This window comes from Scomber japonicus, chromosome 20 (genome assembly GCF_027409825.1).
Source record: "Scomber japonicus isolate fScoJap1 chromosome 20, fScoJap1.pri, whole genome shotgun sequence".
NCBI classification, from domain to species: Eukaryota; Metazoa; Chordata; class Actinopteri; order Scombriformes; family Scombridae; genus Scomber; species Scomber japonicus.
In genome coordinates this window covers 3,691,473-3,712,070 of record NC_070597.1, presented here as the reverse complement: position 1 = coordinate 3,712,070, position 20,598 = coordinate 3,691,473, and the positions used below count along the sequence as shown (strand labels likewise).

At 40.5% G+C, this 20,598-nt stretch overlaps 1 protein-coding gene across 1 annotated transcript; it reads right to left on the bottom strand.

Moving 5' to 3' along the window:
• Window positions 1–8,990: 8,990 nt before the first annotated feature.
• asb3 (ankyrin repeat and SOCS box containing 3) lies at window positions 8,991–20,440 on the bottom strand. Its single transcript, XM_053341871.1, has 10 exons — window positions 20,316–20,440; window positions 19,214–19,418; window positions 18,276–18,446; window positions 17,298–17,410; window positions 16,952–17,084; window positions 15,611–15,788; window positions 13,845–14,063; window positions 11,838–12,140; window positions 9,757–9,890; window positions 8,991–9,181 (listed from the first exon to the last, which is right to left on the bottom strand). The coding sequence occupies exons 2-10, from the start codon at window positions 19,410–19,412 to the stop codon at window positions 8,991–8,993; spliced, it is 1,641 nt and encodes a 546-aa protein (XP_053197846.1). The 5' UTR covers window positions 19,413–19,418; window positions 20,316–20,440.
• Window positions 20,441–20,598: the final 158 nt, after the last annotated feature.

Sequence of the window (20,598 nt, the reverse complement as noted above, 5' to 3'; positions counted from 1 at the left end):
CTTCCTTCCTCCCTTCCTTCGTTCCTTCCTCATTTCCTTTTTTCTCACTTCCTTCCTCTTTCCTCCCTTCCTTCCTTCCTCATTTCTTTCCTTCCTTCCTTCCTTCCTTCCTCCCTCCCTCTTTTCCTCCCTTCCTTCTTTCCTCCTTTCCTCCCTTACTTCTTTCCTTCCTCATTTCCTTCTTTCCCCACTTCCTTCCTTGACCCGGTGAGGACAACAGGAGGGTTAAGAGACGAGCTGAAGAGTTCAACTAAACACAAACAGGAAATGGCTCCTTCTCTAAACGCGACACTGAAAACTATAAACTGGGAGCTGAAACGTCACATCAGGAGCTTCAGACTAAGAAATATGTTTTAGTTTGATCTCCAGAAACTTAGATTATGTGTTCACAACAAGAGATAAAATCTAATTTAGCAAATATTTGGCTACTAAAAATATGAATTTTACTTCCTTCTGTCCTTCCTCCCTCCCTCCCTTGTTTCCTTCCTTCTTCCTTCTTCCTCCCTCCCTCCCTCCTTTCCTTCCTTCTTTCTCCCTACTTTCCTTCCTTCCTCCTTCCTTCCTTCCTTCCTTCCTCCCTCTCTCCTTTCCTTCCTTCCTCCTTCTTTCTTCTCCTACCCCCCCCCCCCCCCCGATGCTCAGAGCTTCACCCCTCTAAAAGAAAAGGGTTACACAGAGACATTAAAAATGCATCGGTGCAACTTAAAGCCAAATAAAAAATGCATGGTTCAACAAAGAGGAAATGGAAAGGGGAAAGGAGGAGGAGGAGGAGGAGGAGGAAGAGGAAGAGGAGGAGGGGGAGGAGGAGGAGGGAGAGGAGGAGGAGGAGGAAGAGAGGGAAGAGAGGAGGAGGAGGAGAGAGGAAGAGAGGAAGAGGAGGAGAAGAGAGGAGGAGGAGAGGAGAGGAGGAGCAGGATGGGGAAGAGAGGGACGAGGAGGAGGAGGAGGAGGAAGACAGGGGGAGGAGGAAGAGGAGGAGGAGGGAGAGGAGGAGGAGGAGGAAGAGAGGGAGTAGGAAGAGAGGGAAGAGGAGGATGGGGGAGTAGGAAGAGAGGGAAGAGGAGGAGGGAGAGGAGGAGGATGGGGGGAGGAGGAAGAGAGGGAGGAGGAGGAGAGGGAAGAGGAGGAGGAGGAAGAGCAGGAGGAGGACGAAGAGAGGGAAGAGGAGGAGGAAGAGGAGGAGGAGGAGGAGGAGGAGGAAGAGGAGGAGGAGAGGGAAGAGGAGGCGGAGGAGAAGGAAGAGGAAGAGGAAGAGGAGGAGGACGAGGAAAAGGAAGAGGAAGAGGAGGAGGAGGAGGAGGAGGAGGAGGAGGAAGAAGAGGAGGAGGAGGAAGAGGAGGAAGAGGAGGAGCTAAATCCAGTTTGTTTAATATCCAAAAATCTAATTTGACACTGTTTCCTGGTTGAATTGGAGCAGTTAAACTCATTATCTATCATCAATAAGTTAAGATACACACACACACACACACACACACACACACACACACACACACACACACACACACACACACACACACACACACACACACACACACACACACACACACACACACACACACACACACACCTGTAAACTCTGCTGCTTGGTTCTCCATTTGATGAGCAGATTCTTGTAGAGGAGGCTCCTGGTTTGGTGCCAGACTCCAGCGTCTCTCTGTACACGGGCTGCATACTTCCTGCATGCCTCATCTGGAGGTCGTCTGCCTAACGCTGCAGATCACACACACACACACACACACACACACACACACACACACACACACACACACACACACACACACACACACACACACACACACACACACACACCACACCACACACACACACACACACACACACACACACCAGAGAGAATTAAAACTCCTCAAACATGGATATTATTTATTAAAGCTGCAATGATCAGTCGCTTAAAGGAATGACTACTTCCTGTCCTCTACAGCTCATCTACTCCACTACATTTATTTAACAGCTTTAGTTATTTTTCAGATGCAGATTTGACACAATGGATAATATAACAAGCTTTTAAAATACAACACATTGTTAAAGATGAAACCAAAAAGCAGTGTGTAGTCAGGCTCACATTTCAGATGAGTTGACAGCTCCACCAAATACTGAAACTGAAAACACATGTGTGTATCTGAAGTTTGTTTATTCTTCTTTCCCATTAATCATCTCAGCAGCCGTCACATTTATCTGCTGACCCTTTGGAGGGGCCCCACCCCTAGGTTGGGAACCACTGGACTAATCTAGCTAACTGTATATAAAGTAGTATAAACTAGCTAACTGTATATAAAGTAGTATGAACTAGCTAACTGTATATAAAGTAGTGTAAACTAGCTAACTGTATATAGTAGTATAAACTAGCTAACTGTATATAAAGTAGTATAAACTAGCTAACTGTATATAGTTGTATAAACTAGCTAACTGTATATAAAGTAGTATAAACTAGCTAACTGTATATAAAGTAGTATAAACTAGCTAACTGTATATAGTTGTATAAACTAGCTAACTGTATATAAAGTAGTATAAACTAGCTAACCGTATATAAAGTAGTGTAAACTAGCTAACTGTATATAGTAGTATAAACTAGCTAACCGTATATAAAAGTAGTGTAAACTAGCTAACTGTATATAGTAGTATAAACTAGCTAACTGTATATAAAGTAGTATAAACTAGCTAACTGTATATAGTTGTATAAACTAGCTAACTGTATATAAAGTAGTATAAACGTAGCTAACCGTATATAAAGTAGTGTAAACTAGCTAACTGTATATAAAGTAGTTGTAAACTAGCTAACTGTATATAAAGTAGTATAAACTAGCTAACTGTATATAAAGTAGTGTAAACTAGCTAACTGTATATAAAGTAGTATAAACTAGCTAACTGTATATAAAGTAGTGTAAACTAGCTAACTGTATATAAAGTAGTATAAACTAGCTAACTGTATATAAAGTAGTGTATACTAGCTAACCGTATATAAAGTAGTGTAAACTAGCTAACCGTATATAAAGTAGTATAAACTAGCTAACTCTCTAACACTGATGCTTCACTATTAATAATCTCATGATGTCATATAAAATAATATATCACTACTTTTACTGTAATACTGCATACTACATCACTCATAATACTGCAGTACTTTTACTGTAATACTGCATACTACATCACTATAATACTGCAGTACTTTTACTGTAATACTGCATACTACATCACTCATAATACTGCAGTACTTTTACTGTAGTACTGCATACTACATCACTATAATACTGCAGTACTTTTACTGTAATACTGCATACTACATCACTATAATACTGCAGTACTTTTACTGTAATACTGCATACTACATCACTATAATACTGCAGTACTTTTACTGTAATACTGCATACTACATCACTATAATACTGCAGTACTTTACTGTAATACTGCATACTACATCACTATAATACTGCAGTACTTTTACTGCAGTACTGCATACTACATCACTATAATACTGCAGTACTTTTACTGTAATACTGCATACTACATCACTATAATACTGCAGTACTTTTACTGTAATACTGCATACTACATCACTCATAATACTGCAGTACTTTTACTGTAATACTGCATACTACATCACTATAATACTGCAGTACTTTTACTGTAATACTGCATACTACATCACTCATAATACTGCAGTACTTTTACTGTAATACTGCATACTACATCACTCATAATACTGCAGTACTTTTACTGTAATACTGCATACTACATCACTATAATACTGCAGTACTTTTACTGTAATACTACATACTACATCACTATAATACTGCAGTACTTTTACTGTAATACTGCATACTACATCACTATAATACTGCAGTACTTTTACTGTAATACTGCATACTACATCACTATAATACTGCAGTACTTTTACTGGAATACTGCATACTACATCACTATAATACTGCAGTAACTTTTACTGGAATACTGCATACTACATCACTCATAATACTGCAGTACTTTTACTGTAATACTGCATACTACATCACTATAATACTGCAGTACTTTTACTGTAATACTGCATACTACATCACTATAATACTGCAGTACTTTTACTGTAATACTGCATACTACATCCACTATAATACTGCAGTACTTTTACTGTCAGAGTATTTTTACATTGCTATATTGGTATTTTCTACCTTAGTAAAGCATTTTAATACTTGTTCCACCACCTGTAGTTAACTCATAAGTCATTTACTTTCTATTTCTATCTACTAAGGTAGTAAATGATGATTTAAAGTGTCTCAGCTCCTCTCAGTGAGTCATCGCACCTGGCTGCATTATCACCATAAACCATGAAGTGTCTTTTAATGCAAAAAATACCTCAAATAAACAAATAAATACATACATAAATAAATAAACCTACCTGTCAAATCAGCATTTTAACCAAATATTAACCAGTTAGCTGATGTTAGCCTCCTGAAATCACATGAACCTAGTTCATATCTACAACACTCTTTTAAAAAAAACACGTGTGTTTTAATGCAGCTGATTTTGAGGAGATTACAGAGAAATGCAGCTATTTTAAAAACATTAAATTAAAGGAGATAATAAGGTGAAATTAAATCTTAAGTCTCCTCTGAGCTAAAAAACGCGAGTGAAGCTAACGAGCTGCAGCCACACAGCTGATATCATGGAGAGAAACCCAATCCTTTAACATGCTCACGTATTAAATATATTCATGCATATCTTTCCCCAAAATACTGAATAAACGAGTCTTACGTTACATGTGCTGTTTTCTGTCAGTAAACCTCCCGAAAGGAAAGAAAAGAGCCTCTCTCTCTCTCTCTTTCTCTCTATCTGTCTCTCTCTCTCTCTCTCCTCCTTGTTTCCTTCGCACGTCGCCACTTCCTGCTGTCAGAAACACAAGTCACCACGTCGGCCAATCAGAGCGCGTCCACGTGGTATTGACAGCGGCTTCGACCAATCAGAGAGAGAAAGGGGCGGGTCCAAGTGTGTTATTCTCACACCACAAACAGAGAATATTTAAATGACTTGATTTAAATGATATAAATTAAATGTTAAGATGTTTTAAGATATATTAAAATACACAGCTTTGATTCATAATTTGTGGCTGATTATGTTTAATTAGCTGTAATGTGATAGATAATATTAATTTAAGATAATAAAGGTTGTTTTAAGCCTTATATAGTTTACTGTTCAGAGTCAAATTAGACCCATTTTTAGATTTAAAAGCTATAAAAACACCCTATACATATTTATTTAGCTGGATTTTCCTAATGTGATGAATAGTATACAAAATATATAATTAAAAAACATCATTTTAAAGCATTTCTGTGCAGCTGATACACATTTTTACATATGTAAATATACAAATTTGACCTGTGTTGATTAAAAAAAGGTCAAAAATCAACATTAAAACATGTTATATTCATCATATTTTATAAAATGTTCTCATGGATCATAACATAGTGATTGTGAATGTCTTTTTTTCTCATATTATAAATCAAACAGAATGATTAATTAAATATTTATTAATGACTTAAGGGGTATTTATGAATGTGAATTGGTGCAGAGACTAATTATAAATCAGATTATGAACAATATGTGAGAGTTAAATTAATTAGAGCTCATCCTCTCCTCCTCTCCTTGTCTCCTCTCTTCTCCTCTTCTCTACTATTGTCTTCTCTCCTTTCCTCATCCTCTCTGTCTCCTCCCTTCTCTTCTCTCCTCTCCTCTTCTCTCCTCCTCTCCTCTTCTCTCCTCTCTCCTCTTCCCTTCTCTCCTCTCCTCCTCATCTCCTCCCTTCCTCTACTCTCTCCTCTCCTCTCCCCTCTCCTCTCTTTCCTCTCCTCTCCTCTCTTCTCCTCCTCCTCTCCTCTCCTCCTCTCTTCTCCTCTCCTCTTCTCTCCTCCTCTTCCCTTCTCTCCTCCCCTCTCCTCTCCTCTCCTCTCCTCCTCTCCTGCAGACTCAGGGTAGCGCTGCCAGGATCCTGATGAGAGCGTGAACACACTGATATATAACACCAGAACTGTTTTCACCTCCATCCCTCCTTCCTCCTCTCCATCTCTCCATCCCTCCATCCTTCCCTCCCTGCAGGAACTGATCACCCCACAGACCTCCACCCACACCTTCAGACCTGCCAGCACCCTGCTGCTCTCCTGCTCCTGGAGGAGGAGGAGGAGGAGGAGGGGAGGGGGGTGGGGGGGTCGTGCCTTCTGCTCTGCTGCATCTTAACTCCTTATTACTATTATCTTTATCTTTATGTCTTAATACTGCAGCACTTAGAGTCTCACTATGAATTTAAAAAATGCAAATTAAATGCATTATTATTATTATTATTTTATGCTTATTATTAAACTCTGCATGTCCTTTCCTTCCTCCCTGCCTTATTTCTTCCCTTCCTCTTTTCCTTTCTCCCTCCCTCGTTCCTTATTTCTTCCGTCCTTCCTTACTTCCATGTGTCCTTCCTCCCTCCCTCCTTCTCTCCTCCCTTCCTTATTTCCTTCCATCTGTTCTTCCTCCCTCCCTCCTTCTCTCCTCCCTTCCTTATTTCCTTCCTCCATCCCCCTTTCTTCTTTCTTCCCTTCCTCACTCCCTCCTCCTCTCTTTCTTTCCTCCCCCCTACCTTCCTTCTTTCCTTCCTCCCTTCCATCTGTTCTTCCTCCCTCCCTCCTTCTCTCCTCCTTCCTTACATCCATCTGTTCTTCCTCCCTCCCTCCATCCCCCTTTCTTCTTCCTTCCTTCTTTCTTCCCTTCCTCCCTCCCTCCTTCTCTCTTTCTTCCCCCCTACCTTCGTTCCTCCCTCCTTCCTTCCTCCCTTCCTTTCAATGAGTGTCCTATAAAGGGTTAATAATACTGCAATACTTACAATTATTAAACTCTAGGCTACGTTTATATTATAATGGAATATAAATGAAATAATAATAAAAAGAAAGGGAGAGCAATAGAAGGATGTTTTATTTAGATATTATATTTATATATATATATATTATATAAGGCTTAATGCAAATGTTTGAGTCATGTCCGTATCATTATGTATTTATGTAAATGTGATTTATGTATTTAAATGTCTTGCCAACCTGGACTGTGAATAAACTGCTTAATAAAAATAAACTGGTGTTGCTTATAATGATTTTAAGCCCATTGTTACACTAGTTAGTTGACTTTAGTTATAACTTGTAATAAAAAAGAAAAGAGAGAATATTGTTTTCTACAGAAAGCCCAAAGGGTCATTTTTCCCCCTCACATATTTTACATCCAAAAGGACGTTCCTACAAAATAAAAGCACCACTAGAATAATCAGAAAGGGGCTTTTTTTCAGTTTAATAAAAAATAAAATAAATAAATAGATAAATGAAAGAAATAACAGGAAGGAAACAGTTTTGAGCAGAAGACTTTAACAAATAAATCAAATAAAAAGTGAATATAGAGCATGTAGCAGTATATTACAACTAGAACCCCAATATTTGTTTTCCAAAACTATATAGGCAGCATTTTATGTATATTTAATTAATGTCTTAATTCCAGTTTAATATATACAGATGATTTTTGTTGTGTTTCTTAATTTAGTTATAGTAATTTATTTCCCAGAGTAGTTGTCATTTTATACTGTAAAGTTTATTGTTAAACTGTAAAATATCACACCTCCATTACATATTTTTATTATAAAATGTTTAATAACTACTGTATTTTACTCTCTAATGTCGGTATCGGCCCCAAAAACTCCAGTATGGGTCAGGCCCTGATTACAACATGCAAATAAAAGTGAAATAATAAGGGGAAATTAAACAGGTGAATTATCATTTGGTCTTTTTTTTTTAAAGTGCTTTTTAACTTTTTAGTTTAGTTTATTTTGGTCATTAAACTCAAAAACACATGTATATATATAAATAAAATAAATAATCATACATCCATTACAAACAGTGACAAACCAAAAAGAAAAGAAACTATAAAGCATACTTTATTTTTTAACTTCACTGTTTGAAACAACAAAACTTTTATTTTAACTTCTAGTGATCCAAAAGTTTACAACGGTACAAAAATATACAGAACAAATAACAAGTAAAAAATATATTTCCATTAAATATATATTTATATATATATGTATACTGTCTCTCAGTGTAAACATCATATAACTTCCAACAAGGTGCAGAAACAAGCAGATACAGAATGACTTAAACCACATTACAGCAGCATGAAGAACACAGAGCGGTGATGTAACACTTCTCTTCTTCTTCGTTGGTGTGTGTTTAATTCAGAAGTGGCGGTGATGTACTGTAACACTTCTCTTCTTCGTTGGTGTGTGTTTAATTCAGAAGTGGCTGTGATGTGACACTTCTCTTCTTCTTCGTTGGTGTGTGTTTAATTCAGAAGTGGCGATGATGTACTGTAACACTTCTCTTCTTCTTCGTTGGTGTGTGTTTAATTCAGAAGTGGCGGTGATGCGATACTTCTTCTTCGTTGGTGTGTGTTTAATTCAGAAGTGGCAGTGATGTACTGTAACACTTCTCTTCTTCTTCGTTGGTGTGTGTTTAATTCAGAAGTGGCAGTGATGTACTGTAACACTTCTCTTCTTCGTTGGTGTGTGTTTAATTCAGAAGTGGCTGTGATGTGACACTTCTCTTCTTCTTCGTTGGTGTGTGTTTAATTCAGAAGTGGCGATGATGTACTGTAACACTTCTCTTCTTCTTCGTTGGTGTGTGCTTAATTCAGAAGTGGCGGAGATGTTAACACTTCTCTTCTTCTTCGTTGGTGTGTGTTTAATTCAGAAGTGGCGGTGATGCGATACTTCTTCTTCGTTGGTGTGTGTTTAATTCAGAAGTGGCGGTGATGTACTGTAACACTTCTCTTCTTCTTCGTTGGTGTGTGTTTAATACAGAAGTGGCCGTGATGTGACACTTCTCTTCTTCTTCGTTGGTGTGTGTTTAATTCAGAAGTGGCGGTGATGTACTGTAACACTTCTCTTCTTCTTCATTGGTGTGTGTTTAATTCAGAAGTGGCGGTGACGGAGGCGAGTGTGTGAAGGAAGCTTCCTGTACGTCTCTGAACTGGAGGAAGCGGTGCAGCGGTGAGGGGACGGGCAGCAGCTGGATAACATCTGTCCTCATCAGGAGATCCGGTCCCAACACGCTCCGCACCTGCAGACGACACATGTGGGACAGACGGGGAATGGACTCTAGAGACGAGAGGGAGGGAGGAGAGGGAGGGAAGAGAAATAGTCTTTATTTAAAGTTTAGATGCAGATCAGTGGGAATAAGTTTTTTAACCCTTTATAGGACACTCATTGAAAGGAAGGGAGGAAGGAAGGAAGGAAGGAAGGAAGGAAGGAAGGATGGAAGGAAGGAAGGAAGGAAGGAAAGGAAGGAAGGAAGGAAGGAAGGAAGGACGGAGGAAAGAAGGAAGGAAGGAAGGTAGGGGGGAGGAAAGAAAGACAGAAGGAGGGAGGGAGGAAGAACAGATGGAAGGAAGGAAAGGAAGGATGGAAGGAAGGAAGGAAGGAAGGAAGGAAGGAAGGGAAGGAAGGGAGGGAGGAAGGAAAGAAGGAAGGAGGGAGGGAGGTAGAAAGGGAAAGAGGAAGGGAGGAAAGAAGGAAGGAAGGACGGAGGAAATAAGGAACGAGGGAGGGAGAAAGGAAAAGAGGAAGGGAAGAAAGAAGGAAAGGAAGGAAGGAAAGAAGGAAGGAAGGAAGGAAGGAAGGAAGGAAGGAAGGAAGGAAGGAAGGAAGGAAGGAAGGAAGGTTAATGGTCGTACCAAAATGTGGAGAAGCTTCCCAGGTCTTCTCGGCTCGTCTGCGACACAGGATTTGTCTTAAAGGGGAGGAGAGAGTCGCCCAGTTTACGAACTCCAGCAGATAATTCAACACTTCACTGTGAGCCTGCTCCAACCTGGAAAACACCAACCACAGAGAGACATCATCAATATTCATTTGCATTTAAAGACTTTTTTTATTTTTTTTACAGAATTTTTCTTTATCTTCACAATTGAAATAACTTAATTTTCTCTCCTTTCCTCCTCTCCTCTCCTTCTCTTCTCTCCTCCTCTCCTCTCCCCTTACTCCTCTCCTCTCCTTTCCTCTTCACTCCTCTCCCCTTACTCCTCTCCTCTCCTTTCCTCTTCACTCCTCTCCTCTCATCTCCCCTTACTCCTCTTCACTCCTCTCCCCTTTCTCCTCTCCTCTCCTCTCCCCTTACTCCTCTCCTCTCCTCTCCCCTTACTCCTCTTCACTCCTCTCCTCTTACTCCTCTCCTCTCCTTCTCTTCTCTCCTCCTCTCCTCTCCCCTCCTCTTACTCCTCTCCTCTCCTCTCCACTCCTCTCCTCTCCCCTTACTCCTCTCCTCAACCCTTACTCCTCTCCTCTCCCCTCCCCTTACTCCTCTTCACTCCTCTCCCCTTACTCCTCTCCTCTTCACTCCTCTCCCCTTACTCCTCTTCACTCCTCTCCCCTTACTCCTCTTCACTCCTCTCCCTTACTCCTCTCCTCTCCTCTTCACTCCTCTCCCCTTACTCCTCTCCTCTTCACTCCTCTCCCCTTACTCCTCTCCTCTCCTCTTCACTCCTCTCCTCTCCTCTCCCCTTACTCCTCTCCTCCTCTCCTCTTACTCCTCTCCTTTCCTCTTCACTCCTCTCCTCTCCCCTTACTCCTCTCCTCAACCCTTACTCCTCTCCTCTCCTCTCCCCTTACTCCTCTCCTCTCCTCTTCACTCCTCTCCTCTCCTCTCCCCTTACTCCTCTCCTCTCCTCTCCCCTTACTCCTCTCCTCTCCACTCCTCTCCTCTCCACTCCTCTCCCCTTACTCCTCTCCTCTCCTCTCCCCTTACTCCTCTCCTCTCCACTCCTCTCCCCTTACTCCTCTCCTCTCCACTCCTCTCCTCTTACTCCTCTCCTCTCCTCTCCCCTTACTCCTCTCCTCTCCTCTCCTCTTCACTCCTCTCCTCTCCTTTCCCCTTCACTCCTCTCCTCTCCTCTCCTCTTACTCCCCTCCTCTCCTCTCCTCTCCTCTCCTCTCCTCTCCCCTTACTCCTCTCCTCTCCTTTAACATTTTTTGCTTTGAGTTTATGGTTCTTGTTGGCTTTTCAATGAGCAGCATAGTATGTTGTTTATCTATATATATATATATAGTATTTATTTACTCTTTAAAGGGACAGTTCAGGTTTTTTGACATGAAGGTGTATGACATCTTCACCATCAGTGAGTTTTCCCCCCCACTGCGTCCTGTGAGCTGTGAGTTCTGGCCCTTTGGCTTTCGGTGTTGAAGTAAGTAGTTCCGGCTAGTTTTATGAAATCGTTGTGCGTAAAAAAAAGTCAGACCTCACAATCACCGGCTGGCACTATTTTCCCTCCCTTCATACCGTGAAAGAGCTGATGGAAAGGTGCCTAGCTGTCAACAGGCGGCAGCGTGCAGTGATACGAAGGGAGAGAAAATAGTGCCAGGCAAATGTATTACTCTTTTGAACACATATTGTTTTATGAAGCAAAACGCTTTATCTTCGTCTTTAACTTTATCTTCAACACTGAAAGTAAAAGGGCCAGAACTCACAGCTCCCAGGATGCAGTGGGGGGGAAAAGCCACTGCTGATGTACGACACTGATGGTGAGGATGTCATACACCTTCATGTCTAAAAAGCTGAACTATCCCTTTAAGTCTTTATGTTGTATTTCTCACAATAAGAGATCCATCTAATGAACCCTTCTAGGTTTTATTGGCTCCTTTTACACATTTCTCTTTAATCTCAAATAATTCTGCATGTATTGTTATTTTTTTCTTGTATTATATGTTTTCTTTTCTTTTACGTGCAATAAATTTAAATAAAAACTCTAGAGAGAAGACGTACATGTTGGGCTGAAGCAGTAAAGCAGGATCCAGTCCGGCCTTCAGCAGCAGAGGAAGCCAGCAGGAGGAGAAATGAACCTGACTCAGAGCCACAGAGAGCAGCTCTCTCAGCTCCTGAGGCTTTAACGCCGTTTTCTCTTCGTGACTCGGAGTAGAAGAGTTCCTGATGAAACGCTCCTGACCAGGAATACGTCTGTGCTCCAGGATCAGCTGCAGCAGCTCGGTTTTATTGGTGGATAAGGCGTAAATCCAGTCGTCCTTGCTCAGACTGGCTCCTGCAGCGATGAGCAACCTCACAGATTCACTGGAAGAAGAGGAGGAGACACTTTTAATCATGTTCTTAGTTTGTGTATCATAATATGTGTGAGTGTGTGAGGTGTTTAAAGGTCCGCCCACACTAAGAACAATAACTATGTGTCTGCAGATAATGAAGGTAGATATAGATGAGGTGTTACTGTTGTATGTTGTACAGAGAAACAAAAAGAAAAGCAGAAGGGTTCAGAGGCTGCTGCTGCTGCTGCACAGTGTGTTGATCACAAGTATTTCAGACACTAGCATCTCTGTATAATAAAGAGAGACAAACGGAAGGAAGGAAGGAAGAAACAGAAGACAAATGAAAGATGGAAAGAAGGAAGAAAAAAGACAGGAAGGAAGGAAGGAAGGAAGGAAGGAAGGAAGGAAGGAAGGAAGGAAGGAAGGAAGGAAGGAAGGAAGGAAGGAGTCAAACTCATCTTCATTCAAGGGCCACATACAGACCAATTTGATCTCATATGGGCCGGATCATTAAAGAGATGGAGGAAGGAAAGAAGGAAGGAAGGAAGGAAGAAGGGAATGAAAGAAAGACAGGTAAAACGAAGGAGGAAAGACGGACAGTGAAGGACGGACAGACAGATGGAAGGACAGAAGGAAGGAAGGGAGGAAGGAAGAAATCAAAGAATGACAGGAGGAAGGAAGGAAAGAAGGAAGGAAGGAAGGAAGGAAGAAATCAAGGAATGACAGAAGGAAGAAAGGAAGGAAGGAAGGAATGAAGGAAGGAAGGAAGGAAGGAAGGAAGAAATGAAGGAATGACAGGAGTAAGGAAGGAAAGAAGGAAGGAAGGAAGAAATGAAGAAGGACAGGAGGAAGGAAGGAAAGAAGGAAGGAAGGAAAGAAGGAAGGAAGGAAGGAAGGAAGGAAGGAAGGAAGGAAGAAATGAAGGAAGGACAGAAGGAAGAAAGGAAGGAAGGAAGGAAGGAAGGAAGGAAGGAAGGAAGGAAGGAAGGAAGGAAGAAATGAAGGAATGACAGGAGGAAGGAAGGAAAGAAGGAAGGAAGGAAGGAAGGAAGAAATGAAGAAGGAAAGGAGGAAGGAAGGAAAGAAGGAAGGAAGGAAGGAAGGAAGGAAGGAAGGAAGGAAGGAAGAAATGAAGGAAGGACAGAAGGAAGAAAGGAAGGAAGGAAGGAAGGAAGGAAGGAAGGAAGGAAGGAAGGAAGGAAGGAAGGAAGAAATGAAGGAATGACAGGAGGAAGGAAGGAAAGAAGGAAGGAAGGAAGGAAGGAAGAAATGAAGAAGGAAAGGAGGAAGGAAGGAAAGAAGGAAGGAAGGAAGGAAGGAAGGAAGGAAGGAAGGAAGGAAGGAAGGAAGGAAGGAAGGAAGGAAGGAAGGAAGGAAGGAAGGAAGGTTTCTCTCTTACTAACCTGTAGGGCTTGATGGAAGGAAGGAAGGAAGGAAGGAAGGAAGGTTTCTCTCTTACTAACCTGTAGGGCTTGATGGAAGGAAGGAAGGAAGGAAGGAAGGAAGGAAGGTTTCTCTCTTACTAACCTGTAGGGCTTGATGGAAGGAAGGAAGGAAGGAAGGAAGGAAGGTTTCTCTCTTACTAACCTGTAGGGCTTGATGGGATGACAGGAGGAAGGAAGGAAGGAAGGAAGGAAGGTTTCTCTCTTACTAACCTGTAGGGCTTGATGGAAGGAAGGAAGGAAGGAAGGAAGGAAGGAAGGAAGGGAGGAAGGAAGGTTTCTCTCTTACTAACCTGTAGGGCTTGATGGGAGAGCGACACAGGGCGAAGGAGAGCGGTGTGCGGAGGCCCAGGCTGGCTGTACAGTCCTGAGCGTCTGGACTGTAACCTTCCTTCAACAGCAGCTCCACACTGTCACTCTGACTGCCGTTAACAGCGATGTAGAGAGGACTCACCATGCCGTCGCCATGGTCACACACACGATCTGTGACGGCTATCAGCCTCCTCAGGATGCTGCCATGACAGAAATATAGAGTTAGAATTATTCCTTCTTTCCTTCCTTCCTTCTTTCCTTCCTTCCTTCTGCTGGGATGACAGGGTTATAGAGGGTTAGCTTTTTCCTTCTTTCCTCCCTTCCTTCCTTCTGTCTGTCCTTCCTTCCTTCTTCCATTCCTCTTTTCCTCCCTCCCTCCTACCTTCATTTCCTTCTTTCCACCATCCTTCCTCCCTTCCTTCCTTCTTTCCTCCCTCCCTCCTACCTTCATTTCCTTCTTTCCACCATCCTTCCTCCCTTCCTTCCTTTCCTTCCTTTCCTTCCTCCATCCCCCTTTCTCCTTCTTTCCTTCCCTTCTTCCTCCCTTCCTTTCTTTCCTTCCTCCCTCCCTCCCTCCCTCTTTCCTCCCTTCCTTCTTTCCTTCCTCCATCCCCCTTTCTCCTTCTTTCCTTCCCTTCTTCCTTCCTTCCTTTCTTTCCTTCCTCCCTCCCTCCCTCCCTTCCTTCTTTCCTCTGTCCTTCTTTCCTTCCTTCCTTCTTTCTTTCCTTCCTCCCTCCCTCCCTCTTTCCTCCCTTCCTTCTTTCCTCTGTACCTTCTTTCCTTCCTTCCTTCTTCCATTCCTCTTTTCCTCCCTCCCTCCTACCTTCCTTCCTTCCTTTCCTTCCTCCCTTCCTTCCTCCCTTCCTTCTTTCCTTCCCTTCTTCCTTTCTTTCTTTCCTTTCCTTCCTCCCTCCCTCCTTCTTTCCTCCCTCCCTTCTGCTGGGATGACAGGATTATAGAGGGTTAGGTTGGCTTCTCTATCAACCAATAAATCTATCAGACTTTATTTATTTACAGTTTTCTTTCAGGTTAATAGAGTTCAAAGTGCTTCACAGCTGACTGATGAGCTGATAATAAGACAGAATAAGTTTAGACCGATGCATGAGAGATAAAATAAGGATGATAAAAATGTTTAAATAAAGTAAAAATAAATAGGAGAAAATAATAAAAAAAAGAGAATAAGAGAAGAAGTTTATTAAAAGTTAAAGTAAAAAATAAAAAAAACTAGGTTAAAATAGATTAAACAATAAAAATATTCTATTTTATTATAATTGCTATCTTCTTATTTGATTTTATTAATCTGTTTCTTTTGTCTTTTAATCTGTGTTTAACCTACTTTTTAGTTCAGCTTTTATTAAACTTTATCTTTTATTGCATTTTTATTTTTGACCTATTTTTTTAATCCTCACTTTTAATAAACCTTTTCTCTTATTCTCTCTTATTTATAAGTATGTATTTTTATGTTCTCTTATTTATTAATTAGTTTTCTTTCTTTGTAATTAGTTTTTATTCCTTTTCTTCATGCCGTCACTTCTGTTCTGTCTTATTATCAGCTTATCAATCAGCTGTGAAGCACTTTGAACTCCAGTAACCTGACTGAAAGCTGCTGTATAGATGAACTTTAATTGATTTATTGATTCATTGATGACAATAACTATCAAACAGAACTGTAATCAGAATAGTTGCCAGCTAATTTAACATCACTCATTCAATCATTGCTTCTTCTTAACGAGTAATGAGTCCGTACCCGATGTGTCCAAACTCAGCAGCAGCATGGATGGGCAGCTGAGGCCAGTCTGAGCTGCAGGCTACGTTGGGATCGGCTCCGTGATCCAGCAGGTAGTCCACACAGGCCTGGTGACCCTCCTGAGACGAGATCAGCAGCGGTGTGGCCAGATCAGCCGCCTGGGTGTTCACGTTGGCTCCTAAAGTCAAATTAACATGCAGATTAATTATGCTTATTTTAATTGACTGGTGGTTTAACCCTTACCCTTCATAATTAGTCTCTACATCAATTCACATAAATTCCCCATCATGTTTAATTAATCCTTAATGAAGCTGTCAGAGAGCAAGCAGAGGGTCTTCTATTCATTTATGGAAAAAAGACATTATTAAATGGTCCAGAAGAACATTTTATAGAATATAAAGAATAAAACATGTTTGATTTTTTATTTTGTACTATGGCATATACAAAAATGTGTATCAGTTGTGCAGATTTTTTTTTTTTTAAAGTTGCATTTTATTTCCTTTATTATATACTGAGGGTCATATAAGGTAAAGTCCAGCTAAAAGAAATGTGTATGGGGAGTTTTTAAATTTCTCAAATATAAAAATGGGTCAAATTTGACTGTGAGCAGCATGTAAGGGTTAAGAGAAGTGTGTGATTAATAGAAAAGTCACAGGACCGCAAGAAAATAAAAGTATGAGATATAAACCTGTAGTCTGTAAAGGTAGAAAAGAGTCTGTGTACTGTAGCTCCCAATGCAGGTGTAGTTTAATCCCATCTAATCACACCTGCATTGACAACTACAATCTACTGAGTCTCTAATTATTCATTAACCTTCCTGTCATCCTCCCAGGTCTGTTTTGACTTCTCCTTCTTTCCTCCCTTCCTTCTCGCTTTCTTTCCTCCCTTCCTTCTTTCCTCCCTTCCTTCTTTCCTTCCTCCATCCCCCTTTCTCCTTCTTTCCTTCCCTTCCCTTTCCTTCCTCCCTCCCTCCTACCTTCCTTCTTTCCGCCATCCTTCCTTCCGTCCTTTCTTCCCTTCCTTCCTTCTTTCCTCCATCCTCCCTTCGTTCCTTCTTCCTCCCTCCTTTCCTTCCTTCTTCCTCCCTTCCTTCTTTCCTCTGTCCTTCTTTCCTCCCTCCCTCCTACCTTCCTTCTTCCTCCCTCCTCCCTTTCTTCCTCCCTTCCTTCCTTCCTCCCTCCTTTCCTTCCTTCTTTCCTCCATCCTCCTTCCTTCCTCCCTCCTTTCCTTCTTTCTTCCTCCCTTCACTCGAGAACAACAGGAGGGTTAAATTGTAATAAACATTGTGATACAAATGCACACACACACATACAGCATGTTAAACAGAAGCTTTGTATTTACCAGCGTTGACGAGGATCTCCAGACACTCCTGCTGTCCGTACTGAGAAGCTACAAACAGAGGAGAGATCCTGTGGTCGTCCAGAGCCTCCAGGTTACACACGCTAACCAGTATACGAGTGATTTCACTGTGACCCTGAGGAGGATAAAACAAGTGTGTTTATTACTAGTTCAGATGCACCTCACTGAGTTTTGTGCGTGTGTTTGTGTGTGTGTGTGTGTGTGTGTGTGTGTGTGTACATATAGACGAATGAAGTTAAAAAGGACCTGAGCAAAGTGTAAAAAAAGGGCAATCAGTGCAGGAGCTAAAAATGTTAGAAAATGATATGAGAATAATGAAAGTGATGACCTCATAAACAGCTTGATGAAGGCAGGTCCAGCAGGAGGCAGTGTGTGTCCTGTTCACCTCGGCACCTTTACTGACCAGCAGCTCTACCACCTCTTTGTGCCCGCCGTCTACAGCTGGGAGGAAACAATCAGCCGCTATTAATATGACTTTAATAATAATAATATATATCAGAGGTCAGTAATAGGGTTAGGGTTAGACCCAGACTCTGTCCTATCCAGACCCTGACCTAGAACTGTTGCTTCTCCAGTTATTATCTTTTGTATAATGATACTAACTTCCACGCCAATGTTTGCAGATTTATTATGTTTGATGTAGTGTTGTTGTGTTATATGTGTCCTGTAAGGAGAGCTTTGAAAGGAGCCTTTAAATAAAATGCATTATTATTATCATCATCATTAGGGCCTGAGCGCTGACCAGCACGAAGCCCTATTGTATCTGTAAACCGACATGCATGGGGTGGCGAGGGCCCGTTCATCGCTGCTTGCAGCTTTAATTATTATTATTAGGGTAAAAGTTGAGCGGCCCTCGGACACTCACAGACCAATTTTTCACGTGACGCTATGTGTTGAGATGTTTTGATATTAAGTTATTAGATGTGAAATTAAGTTTATAGTTTAAGTTTAAGTTTAAAAGTAAAAAGGAGATTCTTTTTTATTTCTCTAAAACTAAGCACTTTCAAAAGAAGCACAATCAAAAGCTTTCTGTAATGTACTTTATTTTAAAATGTCATCTTTATTTGATATAAGAAAATAATATTTATTCTTTTTTTATTCTAATTTATTTAGTTTATTATTTATTTGACTCCCTCAAGTGGAGTGTAAATACTAATAAATGAATTCTACTGTATTTTACTTCAAGACATTATGATGTTCTGGATCTTCACTTGAGGACATTTTCACTAATTGAATACCCCTGCTATATATGTGTGTGTGTGTGTGTGTGTGTGTGTGTGTGTGTGTGTGTGTGTGTGTGTGATACCTGCATAGAGAGGGCAGGACAGGTCGTTGGTTGGCTGGTTGATGTTGGCGTGTGCTTTGAGGAGGAGACGGACCACAGCCAGGTGTCCGTGCTGCGCTGCCAGGTAACACGCAGACTCTCCCTCGTGTGTCAGAGAGTTCACGTACGCACGGCAACCGGACGACGAGCCTCCTGCTTACAGCCAGAGAGAGAATAACAACAGAGAGAGTTACGTTTAGAGCATCTGAAAGTCATACTTCATACGACTACAGCTGAAATGATAAGTCCATTAACTGATCAACATAACTATATAAATTATTCATTAAGACAAAATGCTAATCATTCTCCACCTCCTCTTTCTCTTTAGGAGGTGATTCACATCCAGGTTTGCAACATCATTTAAGTACATAAATCATATTTACATAAATACGTAATAATATGGAAATAACTCAAATATTTGCATTAAGTCACATTCATCTATGAAAATGTGCTTCTCATATAACAGTCTCTGCACTTTTAGAGAAAATGTTAATCTTTCCATTGTAAGTTTCATAATTCATCATTTTTAACTCATCTTTTGAAAATTAATGAATTGTTTTAAGTTGTTTTTAAAGAAACTAAAATTCCCCAAATTCTCTTATTCCAGCTTCTCCAATGTGAATATTGTGTGTTGTTTTTCGTTCTTCTACATTTTAAACCATATTTCATGTTAATGGGTATGAATGGGTATTAGTGTAATGTGCATATATCTTATTTATCATTTTATTTTTTTATGCTGCATTGGACTGCATAAACACTTGCAATGACAATGAAGATTTATCTATCTATTTGAAGACGTCTCCTTGGGCTTTACAATCCAAACAACTCAATTAAATAATAACCTATGAATATATTTTAATATTTAAGTTTATGTATAAAGAGTAAAAAGCATCAAACTACAACCCTGAACTCTCTCTTACCGACAGCTGACAGGATTTCCTGCACACAGCCCTGACTGCCAGCGGCTGCAGCCTCGTGCAGAGCGTTCCAGCCGCGGTTGTCTCGACAGTCAACGCTGAATCCTCTTTTTATCAGCCTCCTCACTCGCTTCCTGCAACCTGACCGAGCTGCAGCGGCAACACTGGACACTGTGTCCCCGTAGCACTCTGTGAAGTCCATCTCCACCTGCAAAAAAAGAGAGAAAAATAGTTAAGAGCCTTTAATCATGCCATTATTAGTCTACCAAGTTATAGAGATATGCAAGTAGAGCTTATTTACAATACAACATGTTTACAAATGTCTCTCACCTAGCAGATAACACAAACTTCAATATTCTGCCACTACTGAATTCAATTATATTAGAAAGAATAAATGAATTTCCAAAATATGAATATAGGAGATACTGAGCTGCTGTTAAAGTGATTTCTAGTAAAGGGTATTAAACTTTGAACAACCTGCTTTAAACTAGTTTAATTTAGGTTCAGAGCAGTGTTCAGTGAATAACATCTAAGTTCATCATGGTGATAATATTGTTCAACCATGATGTTGATTGATTAAAGTATACATAAATAATGATATTGAGCAGCTGATACTGTTTTTGCACCAATTGCACATGTGAAAAATATTATCAACAACAAAAAGCCTTAATGCTGTTTAAACCAAATGATCTAGTCAAAAAGTCCTTTAGGATTTTCCATTTCTAGGATCCTATAATAGGATTCCCATTTAATCCTAGATATCATATTGACATCCCTGCTATAAAACATAGGTTTCATTAAGGGTTAGCACAGTCCTTTATTTTGCTTGTTAGTCAGAAAATAAGGAGATTTCACTGTTTTTCCCACATTCAGCTCAGACCAGACCTGAATAAAAAGAAGAGACCTCACTAAATTTAGATAAATCTTAACTGGATTAACAAGAACTTTTAATGTTTTGATCTGGATCTAGTCTGGTCTTCAGTTTACACAAGCAAAATAACCGTTTCACACATCTTAACAGCGTTGAGTTGAGTCTAACACTTTTCTTAAACATAAATATCCCTAAAAAAAACGGAGAATTAACGGCTAAATATGATGTATTTACCTTATGTATTCAGTAGCTGAAGCTATTAAAACACAAATAACGCTGTTCACTGACGACGTAGCGAGTCACAATTCACCATAATAACGTAAAAAATAAATGCCTTTAACGCAAATACGGAGTGAAAACTATTATTATTTCTAAAACGGTTTTAACGGTTTTTTTTAACGTCTGTTCTTTTATACCCAACCGTTGTTGTTGTCAGAAGCTCACGAGGCGCCTGTTAGTGACGTCACGCGACTATAACAACCCTGGGTCGCGTGCTTCTGCCGTAGGCGACGTCATG

Coding starts and splice junctions, on each gene's coding strand:
- asb3 (XM_053341871.1), bottom strand. CDS start 19,412: ATGGACTTCACAGAGTGCTACGGGGACACAGTGTCCAGTGTTGCCGCT. Junction 14,064..15,610: donor GCTGAGTTTGGACACATCGG/GTACGGACTCAT, acceptor CTGTCATGGCAG/CATCCTGAGGAGGCTGATAG. Junction 9,891..11,837: donor TTACTGCTTCAGCCCAACAT/GTACGTCTTCTC, acceptor GGTGTTTTCCAG/GTTGGAGCAGGCTCACAGTG.